This window comes from Spermophilus citellus (assembly GCF_964194105.1).
Source record: "Spermophilus citellus genome assembly, chromosome: 17".
In the NCBI taxonomy this organism is placed as follows: Eukaryota; Metazoa; Chordata; class Mammalia; order Rodentia; family Sciuridae; genus Spermophilus; species Spermophilus citellus.
Window position 1 is genome coordinate 61,802,250 of NC_138199.1, and position 18,482 is coordinate 61,820,731.

At 43.9% G+C, this 18,482-nt stretch overlaps 1 protein-coding gene across 1 annotated transcript in view; it reads right to left on the bottom strand.

Annotated features, from left to right (window-relative positions):
* Window positions 1-18,482, bottom strand: part of LOC308635863 (integrin beta-3) — a 59,783-nt gene that overhangs the window by 37,115 nt on the left and 4,186 nt on the right. The window contains exon 2 of the mRNA XM_081270669.1: window positions 2,701-2,786. Within this exon, the coding sequence (XP_081126795.1) occupies window positions 2,701-2,786 (86 nt within the window). The remainder of the gene's footprint in view (window positions 1-2,700; window positions 2,787-18,482) is intronic.

Genomic DNA, 18,482 nt, shown 5'->3' on the forward strand with positions numbered 1-18,482 from the left:
ACTCTCGTGTGTATCTCTGCCTGGTCTCCGTCTTTCATTTGTCACTCGCCCATCTCCTGGTTCCTCGCTTTCCTTTCACCTCCACTTAGGGTTGCCAAATTTAGCAGATATTTGGGACATACTAATACTAACAATTAGTTGCTGTTTAATCCATATTTAATTGGGTGTTCTGTATTTGACTGGAAACCTCAATTCTGCCTCCATTCTCCTTGATCAACAATCAGTTCTTCTGATGAGCAATGTTTGTCCAACTTGCTACCATGACAACCCATTCTGGTGCAATAGGTCCAGGGTCCATCCGGCAAACCTTTATTTTTAACAAACACCTCAGGCAATTTTCACCACCAGGTGAGTTTGGAAAGGTGTAGGCATCGGCATGGTGCCACTGGGACCAAAATGACAACATGAATTTCTGCATGAAGCTGGCCTTTTGCTAGATGCACCACTAGGGAGAGCACACCACCCCAACCCCAACCCTCCAAGAACACACCCTATGCAGATGGGCCCAAAACACTACGCTCAAGCACGTTGGCTATGTTTTCCTATTACCCAGCCAAGCACTCGCTACACACCCAAGAGCTGCTGTCCTCTAAGGACCAAGGGAAAGCAGAGCCCAACCAGTTGTTTTTCCAGGCACTGCCAGCATAGCCCGGAACAGTCAAGGCATGGGGCGCAGAAGCACCAAGCTACACCCTCAGCCCCATCTTTGGCTGTGCAGGGGACAACACAGGCAAGGGTTACAGTCTTGGATTCCCATCTCTTTCCTCCCTGGCTGACACATTTTTGCATCACACTGGGGTCCTCCACCCTTTGCTGTAGTCATTCACTAAAGCTTTGTGCTCCTCTGCTTCCATTTATATTCCATCCTCATTAGTTTTCTCCATTCTTAGCTGTTCCCATTTCCTATTCCTGGGCTGGCCTAACCTCATACTTTGATCCTACCCTGCACACACCCCTTCCCCTGCCCCTGACTTCACCCAGCCTGCCTCAGAGGTCACCATGGTCACCCATAAATATTCCATATTTGCATCTCTGAAATCTGGTCACATGTTCTGAAGGCGGCACCTGGTCAGACCTCAACCCTGGGAAGATCAAGAAGAGTGAAAAATGGGAAGAAAAGGGGTACGGGACAGACTTTCCAAGAATGTTTCCTTTTTTTTTCCCCCTAGACTTTCTGGGGCAGAGCTGCCTGCCTTTTCTTTTGTGTTGGACTGAAAAGGAGGGAAGGAGGAGGAGGAAATGAGGGACACTAGGGCTTCTACCCCAGTCCTTCTCTGCTCTACCAGTTTTAGGCCATCCAACCCAAACCAGACACCTCTCTCTGCATTAGCTCCCACTTTCTTATTAAAAAAGCTTCATTTCACTTGAATCTAATGTATGAAACATGATATGTCAAGAGCTTTGTAATGTTTTGAACAACCAATAAAAAAAAATTAAAAAAAAAAAAAAAAGCTTCATTCATGGTGGTAACCGGAGGAAGGAGGAGAGGGCAGATGAGAGGGGAAGAAGCCACCTCAACACTTGAGCAGCCAGTTCTGCCCAGAGGGGAGGGGCACCTGAGGGGGTGGAGGAGAAGGACTCACCCTCCCCACACACCTCCCACTCCCAGCCCCAGGGAATGTTTCATTTACTAAATGAAGTCAATGTGGCCCAGATGTTGGGCAGCTGCCTCGGGAAGCAGTTCCCGTGCCTGACGGCACAGAGGCCAAAGCAGCATGTTGAGCTGGCCTCTGGGCTCTGGCAGCCTCCTCTTGGGGATAAACACAGCCTCCCAGCCCCCCCCCCCCCCCCCCCCGCAGCCTGCGTGGGAGGTTGCCTTTTTAGGAAAATCAGTGAATCAGGAAGAGAAGTAGACAGGGGGAATGAAAGGCCCAGTTAGAGCAATCTTAAAACAGTAGAGGGCAGGACAGAGGATGCCTCCCTCTGGTAGCTGAGTAGCAGCCAGGCCAGGAGCTCAGGTAACCACCTGCCAGTGGCCAGTGACTCAGCCTCAGACTCTGTAATGGCTGGGAATCTCTCCATCCAGGTCTACCTCTCCCCATCCCCAGCCTAGCCTGCTCCAAATTGCCAAGCCAGCCACAAACATAGCATTTGCTCAGACACACTCATTCCCTAGGGCCCCAGACACAACAAACCCTCCTCATAGACACAGCTAACCCTTTCCCATCACCCTCCCATCCTCACCAATGAGCCCAGCTCCTTCTCTCATTGACACCTAGGAGAGGGAAGAAAGGAGGGAAAGAAGAAAAAGAGGCCATCAGAGAGAAGAAGAGGAAAGAGCCTCCAACTAAATGCCCCACACATGAGCAAGATTCCTCTTCTATTTGCCTTTTTGAAGTTCTAGAAGAAAGAAAACAGTTACCCCTCCATATCTATACCCCTTCTGTCTCTCCTTTGGGACTTGAGGCCCCTCTTTCCTGGAATATCCCACCCCAACAAAAGGCAAGCAAAGGTGGTAAAAGGTAGCAATGGTTACAACCAAGCTAGAGGCTCAGCTGAACTGGCTGGGTGGGGGCTTCCCAGAGACTCTGGGTGGCACTCCCAGCCATGTTCCTGTAATGGCTCTTCAACATCCATCAGTGGGAAGGCTTCACCCCAGTCTTGCTCAGAAGGGTCTTGCTATGCATTTAGGAGAAAGGAGATAACCTAAGGAGTCTGTGTCTATGTCAGGGAAAACAAGGTACAGTGTCTGTTCCTCACCTCATCAGAGCACCAAGCACACACAGGACTCACAGCCAGACATTGCTGGCAGGAGCTCACACCTCTTGTGGCGCAGATGTTGGGCCCTGCAACACAGAGATAAGGGCATTAGTACCTGATTTGGCTCAATGAAGTAACCAGCCTGCCCTATCCTTCCCAACTTTCCCAAATACCCAGGTTCATAGACCTCAAGTGCACACACCTTACTCATTTCACAGGTTTTTACCAAACAGGCTATTGATAAGGAAGAAAGAGAATAAAGACTTAGGAGAAACTCATCTCCACCCTCAGCTGATGAGGTCACAGGGATAACAAGTGACGGGATGTGGCTGAGACATGGGTCCAAGTGTCTGATTACAACTGATGGAAAGGCTTTAATGAACAACTGGCTTGATGCCTACGTGGTGCAAATGAAAATACAAGGGCTCCATCCTCAGCACCATATAAAATAAATAAATAAAACAAAGTGGCAAGTGTCCTCTTCAATTACCCAAGTGATATTCACAGCCACAACACATCCCAGAGGCACTAACATTAAGCATAGCCTAAGTGTGGTGGGAACAGGGAGGGCAGGGTGACTTTAGTGGCAGTGTCCCATTGGCCTGCTAGAAGAAAGCAAATCTGAAAACTTCTTAAGCTTCCTGTGAGGATGGCCCTAGGCCTCAGCCTAAGCAACTCCATTTTAAAAACTCCAGTTTGAAACCTGCAGTCTCCCCAGGCACACCCACAGAGCCCTCCAGTATGGCCTCAAACAAGTGACTTCCCCTCACCCTGATAAACAGAGTGAAGCCCCTGGCAGGCTGTCTTCGCCTGGTAAGAAGAAAAGGTGAGAAGATCAGGGTAGAGACCACCAGACCAGATGTTTCTGACCCCAGGGTAAATGATGTCACTGAGAAATCCAGTGGTAGCTGATAAGGATTGTAAAGGGGGTCAAAAAAAACCCAAATTTAGTATAAATGATAGAACAAATGAACAGGGATTCAGCCAGCTGAAACAAGGATGCACTCAAGCTGCAGAGCCTGATGAGGACCTGACACCCCATCATTTGTCATCATTCCTGAGCCTCTGCGTGATCCTCACCGCTTTTAAACTCTACCGCCTCGTCTGGACCTTGGTGAGAGCTGCAACTTCTCCCTATGACCCTCTCCTCAACGGGTCATCCACTCCACACCAGGAAAAGCCTGCCTTGGTTCTGGACCTGGTCACTGTGGTCTGAGTGAGTGTGCATCTGCTGGCATAAAGCTTAAGGCTTAAGACTTTTTTTTTTTAGCATGCAAAGGAGATGTCTGTCATTAGCTTATCATGATTAAGTGTATTTTGCAGTGCTTAGAATTAATCTAGAATTGTTTGCTGTGAATTGATTATGTCTATTGCAGTGCCTAGCATTAAGGATTGTCGTTTTCTTGATTAAGAACCTATAGAGTGAAACTGTATTGAGTAATTTGAGTGAATAAAGCATTAAAAAGGGCAGAAGTGCGGGGACATTCTTTAGTTCTCCCCTTAACTGCATACGTCACAATTTTGCCCCCTCGCGACACTTCCCATATACACGTATTTTGGAATCCAAGCATGAAATGCTCCAGAGAACTATAGAAATGTCAAGAAAAAATCAACTGGTCAGAACTGGAAGATCATGGAATTGGGGCATTGGAAGTAAGGCCTGTGCTTGAATTCCAAATGTTCTTTGTACTATAGCTTTGGGCAACCTGCCTATTCTCTACAAAATGATATATCTGCCTCACAGGATTTGTCTAAGAATTTGGTGAGCCAAGGGGTACCCGAAAAGATACCATTCTAGTGTGAACAGTCCTCAGACTGACAAAGGACAGGGGAAAGCCTGGGGATGGGGGTGAGGAGTGGGGACAGCAAGGAGCACGAAAATATCCCTGAGAAACCCAGCCAGGAAGCAAAACCCAGGCATCTGCTTGTGCAGAAGCTGCCATGCTCCCTGCTCCTCAGCTCAGCCTCCCTGGCCTCAGCCAACTAAACCCCTCTTCTTGCGGGGACTCCAGGGAGGCCTTTTCCAGTGTAAGACACAGAATGAGGAAGGCCCATTCCTCCCTAGATCAAAGAAAGATCCATTCAGTTATCCTGACCATTTCATTATCCAGGTTTCTAAAGGGCCTTCTTTGCCCCCAGCTGTAAAGACCAGCAAGTCTGTGTCTTGGGGAAATTGACCCCAGTGAGTACTTTTCCATTATCTCCAAAGCTTCTCACCAGACAAAATCGCCCAATCTATTTTATTATAGTGTGACAAAATGGCCCAATCTATTTTATTATATTATAATCTATTTCTATTGATCGAGACACTTTACAACTCTGTGAGAGTATCGGGTATCCAATGACAATGTAAATGATTTTTTATGAGAAACAACCTGTATGATTCTTACCCAACAAAAATGCAAATAATTTCTGTCTAGGAGAAAAGGTAACCTTCAAACATTAGGATTTACAGCTTTGTAGGGCTGGGTTTGTAGCTCAATGGTACAGCGCTTGCCTAGCATGTGTGAGGCACTGGGCTCCATCCTCAGCACCATATAAAATAAATAAATAAAACAAAGGTATTGTGTTCATTTACAACTTAAAAAAAATTTTTTTAAGATTTACTGCTTTGTAAACAGTGGCCAATTCTGAATCTATGAGCCATAATTCATTCCCACCTTTCTTTGACCAAGTATTAATCTCTCTTCCTTGAATTTTCATTTCAAATAGTCCTAATATTTTACTGGTTCTCTCTTTAATTAAGCTAAATAAATCTTTGACATGCATTTACTTTCTATTTATATTAGAATTATATATTTAACTCTTTGAAATTTACACTAATCATGCTTACCATGTGCAAGACCCTGGGTTCAATCCCAACATAGAGAGAAGAAGAAAATTACACTTTATCAGTATTTGTAGGGCCTCACTAGGAGCAAAGGGATCTAACAGAAGGGTGCATGGGCCATCAGAAGACTGTGATCCTGAGTTACCTGCTAATAGTGTGGCCTTAGGTGAGTCATTTAACTCCTCTCAGCCTTATTTTTCTCAACTCTAGTATTACTACCACATTATTATTATTATTTTTCTCATCTTAATGACACTGCCACCCAACATATTTAGGTTCCCTTCAGGCCTGCCCTAGCCTGCCCAGACAGGACCCAGTCCGTGTTCAAAGATGTTCAGTAAATATATATAAAGGTATTACACTACATCAGTTTTATTTGTTTTGGTTTTTTTTTTTGTTGTTGTTGTTGTTGTTGTTGTTTTGGTTTTTTTTAAAGAGAGAGTGAGAGAGGGAGAGAGAGAAAGAGAGAGAGAGAATTTTAATTTTTTTTTTTTTTTTTTTTTTTTTTAGTTATTGGCGGACACAACATCTTTGTTGGTATGTGGTGCTGAGAATCGAACCCGGGCCGCACGCATGCCAGGCGAGCGCGCTACCGCTTGAGCCACATCCCCAGCCCCTTGTTTTGTTTTTAAGCAAATGAATTCATTTCTCAAAATTACTCATAGAATTCTAAATGGGTCCCTCATTCAATTTAGACCTTCACTGTTCTCCACAAAATGTGGAATCCTTGAAGTAACTCCTAGAAACTCCAGGTTTCTTCATAACCTGAGTCTAACAAACTTCAAGGGCCTTTCTTAATCCTAAAATTCAACAAGAGGGATGCTGGTATAAGCCCATGAGTAACTTCTAGAGCTCTATCTCTGCTTGACTACAAACTTAGCATGTATACCTCGGACTGTGGGTGGAAATTATGGCCTGGGTTCCAGGCCTGGCCCTAAAACATCAAGGTCACCTCTAAGGTGGGGTATCCCTCAGCCAGACAAAAAGCTGTAATGGAAAAAAGGAAACTAATCTTCCCAGAGCCATAGTCAGGATATCTCAATCTTCAGAACCAACAAGGCAACCCAAGGCTTCTCCCTGCCAGGGGCTGCCTGGCCAAGTCTGGGCCTCCCAGTTGCTCTCTCCCTGGGCAGATGTGGACATAGCCCCTCTTTATTGTTCTATCAGAAGAGTTCAGAAAGGAGCCTCGCCTGAACTATTTTAGGTATCTCTCTTCCTTTTGGGAATTGCCATGAGGACTGGCATCCAAGAAATAATTCTGGATATAAATGCTGAGGAGGTTCCCGAGGAGAAACCCAAAGCAACTGCAGAGAGTCGAAAGGCAGAAGAGAAGCGTGGGCAGCATGGGAAGCGTGGGCACTATCAGATTGTTTTTGGAAACTTTTCCCAGTCTGTCCATGTATCCAGCCATTCATTCTCAAGTTAGCATTTCCCTAGGAGTCCTTGATTCATAGCCACAAAAGAAAGCCTTGCCAGATGTGAAATACAAAACAGCAGGCCCCTCCTAGTGTATGAGTCGTCCCTGACCCCAGATGAGGAGCTGAGCTGCTGGGATTTGGTCTTTAGGAAGTCATGCCTTGGAGTCATGGTTACCCACTCCCCTTTATCCCTTGTTTTTAATGAATCACAGGTTGATTTCATGAGAACCAATGATCCTTCCATGATCTCCCCAACCAAGTCCTGCCACTTAGGGCAGGTTCCTGGAATGCAGTGGTTCAAAGTGACTGACTCACATCAGAAGTCTCCAAGCTGGGCCCATGCTGATTCAAGGAGCTGCTGCTCCGAGAACACCCTGCCAAACTGAACAATGAGCAAGGAGTCTGAACCTACGTTTTCAGTCATTCATAAAAGCCTGTGTTCCTGTTCAGCCTCTGGGGCCCAGACATGGCCCTCGGAGAGAAGTGGGGATCTTCATCACAATGTCATTGAAAAGGATGGACAACTGCAACAGCCTCTTTCCTCTGACAGTTTAGCCAGAGCAGGAAAACAGCTGGACTGGGCCTGGTCTTCACGAGATAGTTGTAAGAATTAAAAGAACCTGGAATATAGCTGAGCATAACAGCTGGCACACAGAAAATGCTCAATAAATGCTGTTGCCATTGTTTTTATTGTTGCTGTTTTTATCCTTAGTCTCAAGCTATTCAGGACAAATGAATGTTTTTATTTTTTCCTTGAAGATATTATTTTATAGAACACTAGACACAAAGCCAAGTACGCCCCAAACAGAGGGGGCAGGGGTGAGAACGTGGAGCAGAAAGTATCAGGCTCGGGTCAAATGACCAACTATCAGATCTGGCTTCTACATGGAGTTAGGAATATCAGCATTCAAAAATCCAATCTAGGAGAGACGGCCAAGAAAAGAAGGCCAATAGAAAAGGTAGGCAAGGCCAGCCAAGATGTTTGCCTGGAAAGTAGAAGTCGAAGGCTGTGGTTTGGCACATCAGCCTGGTTCACAGAACCAGAGCAGAGTCAGAGGGTGGGAAAAATAGAGAAAAAAAAGGAAACAAGGAAGGGAGTTGGAACCAGTGGAAGTCATATGCGTCAACGAGGCTATTTCGGGGACATGGTGTCCAATCAAACAGGATGCAAGAACAGGCCACCCTGATGAGGCCAGGGGACTTCAGAGAGGGCCAAGTTAGAATGAACAGTGTTTAGAGGGCAGTGTTTAGATGTCCACAGTCTATGGACATCTCTCTCACTGTCTATTGGAGGGGAATTCTGGCCTGGATCCTCAGCCCTGCCACTGACCTTTGGTCAATTCCCAGTAAGGTCCATGGGTGATTCAATACCTGATCTTCCATTGCAGTCACCTGGCTGGGTGACTCATGGAAGAACAAAATTTCTCGTGCTAACTGCCCTATGTGTGCACAAGTGGTTTCTATAAAGCATATTTCAAAGGAAACCTACTTTTGTTCCTTTCTTAAAGGTAGCAGTAGTTCAGTAACCCAAGGAAGGGGGAAGGAGAAAAAAGATGGAATTCAAGACAATGCACACCTCTGTGCTCTGAGCAAAAGCTCCAGGAAGCATCGCCCAAAGCATAAGTAATCCAAACTGCCACATTTCACCGAATCTAAGATTATGGGTTTCAGAGATTCTAAACTTTTGAAAAAATAAAGTGCAGCCAGGCGCCCTGTAATCCCAGGGGCTCGGGAGGCTGGAGCAGGTGGATTGCAAATTCAAAGCCAGCCTCAGCAACTTAGCAAGACCCTGTCTCAAAATAAAGTAAACAGAACTGGGGATGTAGTTCAGTGTTACAGCGCTTGCCTAGGATGCTTGAGGCCCTAGATCAATCCCGAGTATAGCAACAACGACAACAACAAGACCCCATGACCATCAAAAGGTAAAACTGCCTGGCCTTTCAAGAATAGGTAGGTAGGAATAGGTGCACATCTCAGTGGTAAAGCACTTGCCTAGCATGTTCGGAGCCCTGGGTTCGATTCCCAATACCACAGGAAAAAAGCAATGCATCAGAGTCAATTAAATACGGTATTTAACTTTGGAAAACATTTGTGATAATTTGCCTCCACCAATATTAAAATTGCTATGGATTGAATTATACTCTAAAAGATTTGTATGTCCTAATCCCCAGTGCGCAGAATTGAGAAATAGGGGCTTTGCAGAGGTAATCAATGAGATAATTAAAGTAGGCACTAATCCAATATGTCCTTATAAGATGAAAGAAATGTCATGTGAAAACAGAGACAGAGAGAATGGTGGCATGTGACAACAGAGGCATATTACAGGTGGCAGTTAAGGAACACCAATGATTGCAGCCACCATCAGAAACTATGAATAGACAAGGAAAGATTTTTTTTAAGAGAGAGAGAGAGAGAGAGAGAGAGAGAGAGACAGAGAATTTTAATATTTACTTTTCGGCGGACACAACATCTTTGTTGGTATGTGGTGCTGAGGATCAAACCCGGGCCGCACGCATGCCAGGTGAGCGCGCTACCGCTTGAGCCACATCCCCAGCCCCGACAAGGAAAGATTTTACCCAGAGTCTCAGAAAACATGGCCTTGCTAACACCTTGATTTCAGGTATCTATCCTCCAGAGAGAATAAATTTCTGTTGTTTTCAGACATCCGATTTGTGGTACTTTGTTACCAAATCCCTAAGAACCTAACAGAATGGATTTTCATTTCCTTAATATTGTATGACATAATTTTGAAAAGTAGTGCCCTGAAATAAGTCAGCCTGGACTGAAAACTTTGCTATATTTAATCAGCAAAATGGTTACTTTAGCCTTATACCTTTCTTTATATATATATATATATATATATATATATATATATATATATATATATATTTTTTTTTTAAGAGAGAGAGAGAATTGTTTTTAATATTTATTTTTCAGTTCTTGGCGGACACAACATCTTTGTTCGTATGTGGTGCTGAGGATCGAACCCGGGCCACACGCATGCCAGGCGAGCGCGCTACCGTTTGAGCCACATCCCCAGTCCCAGCCTTATACTTTTCTACCAATATATCTCAGTGGTGTCAGCATTCACTGATTCTTTTATTCCCTGCAACATCTGCCTATACCAGGGACTCTCCTGGGCGCTGGAGGCACACTGATGAACTAACAAAGCCTTCATTCTTGTGAAGCTTATATGTTGTGAGAAAATTGCTAACAAAAACATACACAGCACTTCTGTCACATATAACTAATTAGAACAAATTTTTTATTAAATACTAAAATAAACCCATAACAATAAAAAAATCATAATTTCAAACAGTGGCAAAAGCTTAAAGAAAATAAAGCAGGATAAATGAATAGCAAACAAGGAGGGGATGGCATCAGGAAGGCCTCTCCAACAAGTTCACATTCCAAAATGATGTTAAAGAGTGAACCGTGGGAAGTTCTAGGGGACTAGCACTCCAGAAGGAACCGAAACCCAGTGCTGGGTGGACCTCAGCCTTTTGAAGAAACAGCAGGAAGAGAAGTAGAGGAGGAGAAGGCAGAGAGGAGGGTGGAGAAGCAGGGATCGGAACACTTAAAAGCCACAAACCAGGGAAGCGCAGGTGGTCTTCAGTCTCTACACATCCTTCAGTGAGAGCCACCAGAGGGATTTGAGCATAAGTGAGCAGAAAAAGCTCAGCCTGGCTGCTGAGTGGAGGACAGACAGCAGGCAGGCCAGAAGGCAAAGAGACCAATAAGGACATCATTAAGATAATCCAGACAACAGATGGCAGTAGTCTGGACTTGAATGGTAGTGGAGTGGATGAAGTGATCAGATGCTGGACGTGTTCTAAGGACTTGATGAAAGAGGCCACTTGGGGTAAGAGGGAAGGACAGGAAGGACTTTGGCTTAAGCAAGTGGATGCCCTTTGGACAAGGCTCAAATGTTTTGACTACTGTGCCATCCCCTTTCACTGACCCTTCAGCCAGTAGGCTCTGTCCTTATAAATGAAGCCAGATCATGTCTAGTTATTGCCTCTGACGGGGTTAATTAGATAGTCATGTGCCAAAGACTACCTAAAGCCCATCCTTGGGCAGAGTCCCATCTTGTGAATGGCTGTGGTCTAAAATACACAAGCAGCCTGGAGAAACTGAATGAGGCAGGGGCGGTTAAACAATGGGCATGGTGATGTGGTAAGAAAAGCTTGAAGACCAGCAGGAGACCAGGGGTGTCCTTCCCACTGGCCCTATGACCCCAGGCTTGTCCCTGAATCTCTCTGCTGCTCTCTCTGAGGCCCAGTCACATCTCTATTCAAGAATTTGTAACCACTGGGGCTGGGGTTGTATAGTTCAGTGATACAGCAATTGCCTAGCATGTGTGAGACACTGGGTTTGATTCTCAGCACCACATGTAAATAATTTTTAAAACAAAAAGGTCCATCGACAACTAAAAAAAAAAAAAAAAAGAATCCGTAACTTCTCCCTAGTGTTTATCAGATTTAACCCTGCCACATCAGCCAAGCTAGATGCCCTTCAATAGATGAATGGATATAAAAAAATTACACAATGGAATATTACTCAGCAAGCAATAAAAGAGAATAGAATCATGGCATTTGCAGATAAATGGATGGAGTTAAAGAAGATAATGCTAAGTGAAGTTAGCCAATCCCCCCCAAAAAACAAATGCTGAATATTTTCTTTGATATAAGGAGGCTGATTCATAGTGGGATAGGGAGAGGAAGCATGGGAGGAATAGATGAACTCTAGATAGGGCAGAGGAGTAGGAGGGGAAGGGAGGGGGCATGGGATAATTAATGATGGTTGAATGTGATGATCATTATTATCCAATAATGAAGACACAAATTGGTGTGAGTGTACTATGTAAAAACCAGAGATATGAAAGATTGAGCTCTATATATGTAATAAGAATTGTAATGCATTCCATTGTTATATAAATATAAATAAATAAATTTTTAAAAAAAGAATTGTAATGCATTCTGCTCTCATAAATAAATAAATAAATGTCCATCGGCAAGTAAAACATTAAAAAAAGAGAGAGAGAATTTGTAACTCCTCCCTAATATTTATCAGGTTTAACCCTGCCACATCAGCCAAGTCTGGAGACCTCAACAGTTGTTTCCTTTACTCTGTGCTCCCAAATATGGGCACAATGCTTGCCACATGAGTTCTTAGGATTAAATGAGGTAATGTGTGTGAAAGAGCAATTTATAGTAGATGCTCAATAAATGTCCAGTTCCCTCCCCCTTATCTTTAGTCACTTCTTGCACCAGGAATGTCCATCTTCCCCTCTCCACCTCAGTGTCAGACAAGAGAGGATACTTGTCTCAGACAGGATGTAAGGAAGAAATCAGGAGACAGGAGCGCTCAGGGCTAGATCCCACACAATCCCAAGAGATCTAGGGGAAACGCCTTTACCTCTCAGGAATTTCCTTTCTGCTTTTCTATAAGACAAACCAAGTTGGATTAGATGACCTTGAATGTTGGCCCCTGAAGTATGCAGTCTTTCAAACACCAGAAACATCAACATGTTGACTGGTACTCTAGGAGGCCTAGCATCCCAAGGTCCAAGCCCCCTTACACCATGCACAAGGGGCCATTTCTTCCTAATGGCATTACTGACATCTGAAATGTTGCATTTTAGAGTTCTGGAAATTTTTATTAGCACCAGCCCCACCTCCCATCTGACTCATGCGGAATATGAAAGAGGCAGGCCGTACCAAGCTCGGTTTAAGGCCCAGCCCAGCAGAACCCTGTAGGGGACCTTGGCATCCAGCTTTCCAGCTCTGGGATCTTCCTCCCCAGCTCATGTCTCATGAGTCAGAACAGCAGGCAGCAGTGCTGTCACCAGCCCTAACTGCCAGCCAGTCTTGGGAGGAAGGCAAACTGGTTTGATTGTTTTAGAAGACAATTTGTCAACATCCAAAATTTAAAATTTAAAATGACCATGCTAGGCTACTCGGAAGCTACTGGGAAGACCGAAGCAGAAAGATTACTCGAGCCCAAGAGTTCAAGACCAGTCTGGGCAACAGAGGAAAAAAAAAAAAAAAAGTTGCAAGTGTGACTCAGTGGTAGGTCACTTGCCTTGGGTTCAACTGCTAAATAAGTAAATAAATAAATATCCATGCCTTTTGACCCAGCAACTTTAGTTCAAGTAGTTCAGTCTGTAGAAAAATTTAAACTAAGGTGCATAATAAACGAATAAGGTTAGATCCCTGCAACTTTATCTGTAACAGCAAATAATACTTCATCTATAGTCATTGGGAATGACTCCACTGACTGCCAACAGGAAGTTGGTTAAATAAATTCTGATACAGCCCTATAAGAGTCTGCCTCTGACTAAAATTATATATCTCTTAGAATAAATAATGGAAAGTCATATACTGACATAAAAAAGATGCCTAGAATATATTATTAAATGTCAGTGATCCTATTGTTATCTCTAAGAATGACATTATAAGAAACTTGTATTTTCTAAATTACTATATATCTTCTTTTTTTAGTTGTAAATGGACACAATATCTTTAAATATATATATATATTAGTTGCTGACAGACCTTTATTTTTTATTTATTTATATGCGGTGTGAAGAATCGAACCCAGTGCCTCACACATGCCAGGCAAGTGTGCTACCTCTGAGCCCCAGCCCCAGCCCCAGCCCCTGGACATAATATCTTTTTATGTGTTTGTCTTTATTTTATTTTTATGTGGTGCTAAGGATCGAACCCAGTGCCTCACATATGTGAGGCAAGCACTATATCACTGAGCTACATCCCCAGCTCTTTTTATCTTTTGTGAAGGTCTCACTAAGTTGTTGTCTCCCTGTCCAGACTGGCTTCCAACTTGGGGTCCTCCTGCTTCAGCCTCCCGGTAGCTAGAATTACAGGCATGCCGCCACCGTCCCCAGCTCTACAGGATCATATTTCTGTACTGCCTTTTTTTTTTTTTTTTTTTTTTGCAAGACAGAAACTTTTATTTCCAGAAATTGTGGATAAGTAACAAGTCAAATTTAAACCTTCTATTTGAAAGATGGGCAGGGAGGGGGATATACCAATGTCACTTAAGTAGAAATTCCTACAATGAGCAAAAGTTGCTCAGAAGCCAGTATGACCTTTAATGTTTTGTCACCCTGAAAGATCTATCCTGCTGTACAGGAATTTCTGAAGAAAAGCACAACCTACTCAACTGGGTCACAAAAGTTAAGCAGTGTCACTTATGGCATTTTGGGGTTTTTTTATTTTCTAACCCCCAGGCTGAAATACTGTCACTGTCCTACTCTATTCTCTCTCCCACACTTCATCTTATGAAACACCCATGCCATCTAAATGTTCTCTTGTTCTAACCAAAAGGCGTTCTGCAACATAAGCCAGGTCTGCTGTGAGGCTAGAAGACAGCCAGCCAGGATTCCAGGATTCCAGGATTCCAAAGCACAGGGACGCTAGAAGTAGCATATTAAGTCAGCCACAGGCCAAGATCTTGGAATATTTTCTCTGCTGGAAATATTTCCCAAACCTGGCTGGTCTGCCCTAGAAGGGGACTCTTGCATGTGCCTCCAGGAGTGCTTGTGAAGGTGATGTGATATCAGAAAGGCTTGAAAAGCAACATGGGAATATCAAACCTATTTAAATTGTTCTGGTTAAAATATTCAAATCCAGAGTAACACTGAGAGACATAAGAGGAGAAATGTGTGCAGAAATGGTTCAATTCACCTGCGTGAGTCAATCATATTTGGTAAGTGGGTGGAACTAGAAGTGAAGCAGTGAGCTGGGGGGGGGGGGGGGGACAACAATCAAACAGAGTCAACTCAAAGTTCACATGAACTGATGAGCCTCAGTTTGTACTCCTGCAAGATAATGACACAGTGCCATGCTTAATGTGCCATGCTGCCTCTGGTCTCCTTATGAGGAAGTAGTGAAGGACCCAATATTTCAGTGCTTTTCAGTGGTAATTTCAACTCTGTGGCTCCAGCTCCTAGACAGTAGTACTCTGATTCTGTCTTGTCCTTCTTTTGAACTTTTCCCACTCTTCCCTGGTTTGGGTGGTTCTTTCTCCTTCTTGGTTTTATTCGGCATGGCTAGTGCGGGCCGCCGCCGCCGCTCCTGCCCCGGCCGCCGCCTGACCCCGCCGCAGCAGAGCCCCCGCCCCGGCCGTCGCGCCGCCCCGGGCCGCCACTGCCGCCGCCGCCGCCGCCCGGGGACTGAGTCGTTCGCTCGCTCTCGCTTCCCCTTTTCCAGGCTCTCAGAGGCGGCGGCGGCGGCGTCTCTCCCGGCCTTTTTTTTTTTTTTTAACAAGCTGAATTACTTTTGTAAATTAAAAGAAAATTAAAGCTAGTTTTAAATGACCTCTGGTCTGCCTCCTTTCTGCATTGCCATTCATTAGCGCAGGCTCCCTCCCGGAGTCTGCTAGGTGTTCTACGGTGCCTTTGGCATCCAAACCCCAGAGCCTCTTGGAACCCCAAAATTAGGTTGGAACAAGAGGATGAATTCTGGGGGACAGGGTGAATGGGAAGATTCTGAATAAAGGATACGAAATTTCAGTTAGACACAAGGAATACTTCAAGAAATCTACTGTGCAACATCGTGAGTAGTTAATAACTGCTCATTTACCTAAAAGAGCAGATTTGAAGTGTTCTCAGCACAGATAAATGGTAAGTACATGCGGTAATGCATGTGTTAGGCAGCTTGATTTAGCCATTCCATGATGTGTACATGTTCCGAAACATGTCGTGCATCACAAACATGCAATTCTTGTTTAATAATAATAATGGATAGAAAAGAATGAAAAAGAAAAGAAGAGTAAACTTTGACAGCCTGCTTCCACAGCCTTCAGGAACCTCCCAGAGGCTGGTCTGTTCCCAACTTTGGAAGCTCCAGGAGGAAGATACCAAGCTCCCCTCTACCTCAGAGGATCTGGTCCAACACTTCTGAGGCAGACAGAAATATGATACTGTAGAGCTGGGGACAGTGGCACAAGCTCCTGGGAGGCTGAAGCAGGAGGATCCAAGTTGGAAAGTCTAATTTGGAGCCATCCTGTGTGGTGGCTAATGGAAGGATTTAGAACCATCAGTGGATCTCACAGAACTAGGTTTCTGCTACCCAAAAATCCCATTAGCAAAGAGATTTTGGGTAACTACAGGGACTTTTAAAGTGACTATTGAATATGCCTTTTGCTAAACTTCTGGAGTCCTCTCTAATGCAGGACTCCTCTCCCCGCGCCCTAAAGAAACCCTTACATGAAATTCCAAGTTGCTAATCAGTTGAAGAAGGAACTGCTCCAGTCGGAGGAAGGAACAAGAACAAACAGAAGACTCTCCTTCATCTCCTCCTTCACTTGCTTTGCAGCCCCTGAGACTCCAAGACAGAGGCCTAGAGGGAAGATGACTTGTCAGCCAGCAAGTTCATGAAAAGGCCTGCAGAGCCATGAATCAGACGTAGGGTCTTAAATTCCAGACTCACACTTCTTTTTCCTGAGGTTGTTGGTTTTTTTGTTGTTGTTTTTTCCCCCCATATAAAAGGAAGTGGCATAGAACACAAGTTTAGGTAAAAGAGCACAAGCATGCACACATGAGCACGGTACACACAAGGGGACCTGTCTGAGTGGAACACACCATCTGGTTAATTATAATTAGCAAGCTGATTCTCCCTCTTTTGACTTTCTTAGGATTCCCATGCAGGGCTGGGGCTGGGGCTCAGAGGGAGAGCACTTGCCTAGCACATGGAAGCACTGGGTTCGATCCTCGACACCACATAAAATAAATAAGATAAAAGGATTCACATGCATCACTTCATCTTTCTCTCCTTGAGTGTTTGAACGTCTTCACTAACCAAACAAAGAAAATGAACTACTGAAATAAAAAAACAGGGAGGGACAGCAACATTAATGTTTATAGCAGCTCAATTCACAATAGCTAAGCTATGGAATCAACCTAGGTGCCCTTCAACAGATGAATGCATAAAGAAAATGTGATATATATATATATATACACACACACACACACACACACACACACACACACACACACACACATATACACACAATGGAATATTACTCAGCCATAAAGAAGAATGAAATAATGACATTTGCTGGTAAATGGATGGAAATGGAGACTATCATGCTAAGTCAATACCAAAAAAAAAACAAAAGCTAAATGTTCTCTCTGATATGCAGATGCTAACATACAATAAGGGGGAGGAGAATAGAAGTTCATTGGATTAGACAAAGGGGAATGAAGTGAAGGGAAGGGGGATGGGAATAGAAACGACAGCAGAATGAACTGGACATGACTTTACTGTGTTCATATATGCATACACCACCAGTGAAACTCCACATCATGTACAACCACAAGAATAGAAAGTTAAAGTCCATGTATAATATGTCAAAATACACTCTACTGTCATGTATAACTAAAAAGAACAAATAAACTTTAAAAAAATAAAATATAAGGGAGAAAAGAGGGAGGGAGGGAGGAGTCTCTTTGTGGAAGACTTCTAGTGGGTTGTTTCTTTGGAGATGCAGTCAAATATTTAAAAAGGTAAAATAGTTCCAGGTTTATTTTACAAATTTTGGCTCTAAGAATCATGACATATTGTCTTTGGCCACAAAATATCTGTTGCTGTTAGGACTAAGAATTATAATACTGTTTGTTGCTGCAAAATTCTCATCTTTAACTATTTGGCAGCTGGAAAATCTAAGGACTTAATCATGGCCCAAATGCAACTATCCAATTAGAAAATATACAGAATGAAAGCAGAACTGCACCTCCAAGGTTTCATGGGCCTAGCTCCACTGATTTAGGGATAACTGTCCCAACACCTGAGGCAGCTGGAATAGCCTGGGGTAACCTCTAGAGTTACCTATACTTGCAACAACATGGATGAATCACAAACACATGACAATAAGTGAAAGAAGCCAGACTTGAAAGGCTACCCACTCTATGATTTCATTTAAATAACATTCTGTAAAACACAACTGTAGGGACAGGAAACAGATCAGTGATGGCCAGTTACTAGGTTGAAGATAGGAAACTGATTATAGGGCAGCTGAAGAAACTTTTTAGAGTGATGAAAATATTCTGCATCTTGATTTTGGTGATAATTTCTTGACTGCATGCAATTGTCAAAATGCATAGAACTGCACACCTAAAAAAGGGAGGGGGTGGATTTTACAGCATATAAACAATACCTTCATAAATCTAATGTCTTTTTAAAAATCAGTGTTTCTGAGGATACTGTGTGCATAGAGAGAAAGGTGCAGTTTACCATCTTTGCAGGACAGTCCCAAGTTTCAATAAATGCCAGCAGTTTACACAGAGAGAACAGGTGGTTTCCGTAGACAGTGTCATTTCTCTGCTCCCTGCTCATTTCCACTAGTGACCTGAACTGCAGCGGCACACTGCTCTTGCCACTCAGGGAGGACCAAGGTTCAGGAAAAGAAAGACGCAGCATGGGGTGAAGCAGCAGGCTGAGGAAGCCAAGCAATTTATCCCCGAAGCTGCCCAGTCACTCCCCCAGTTAATTATCTGTCTGCTGATTCAG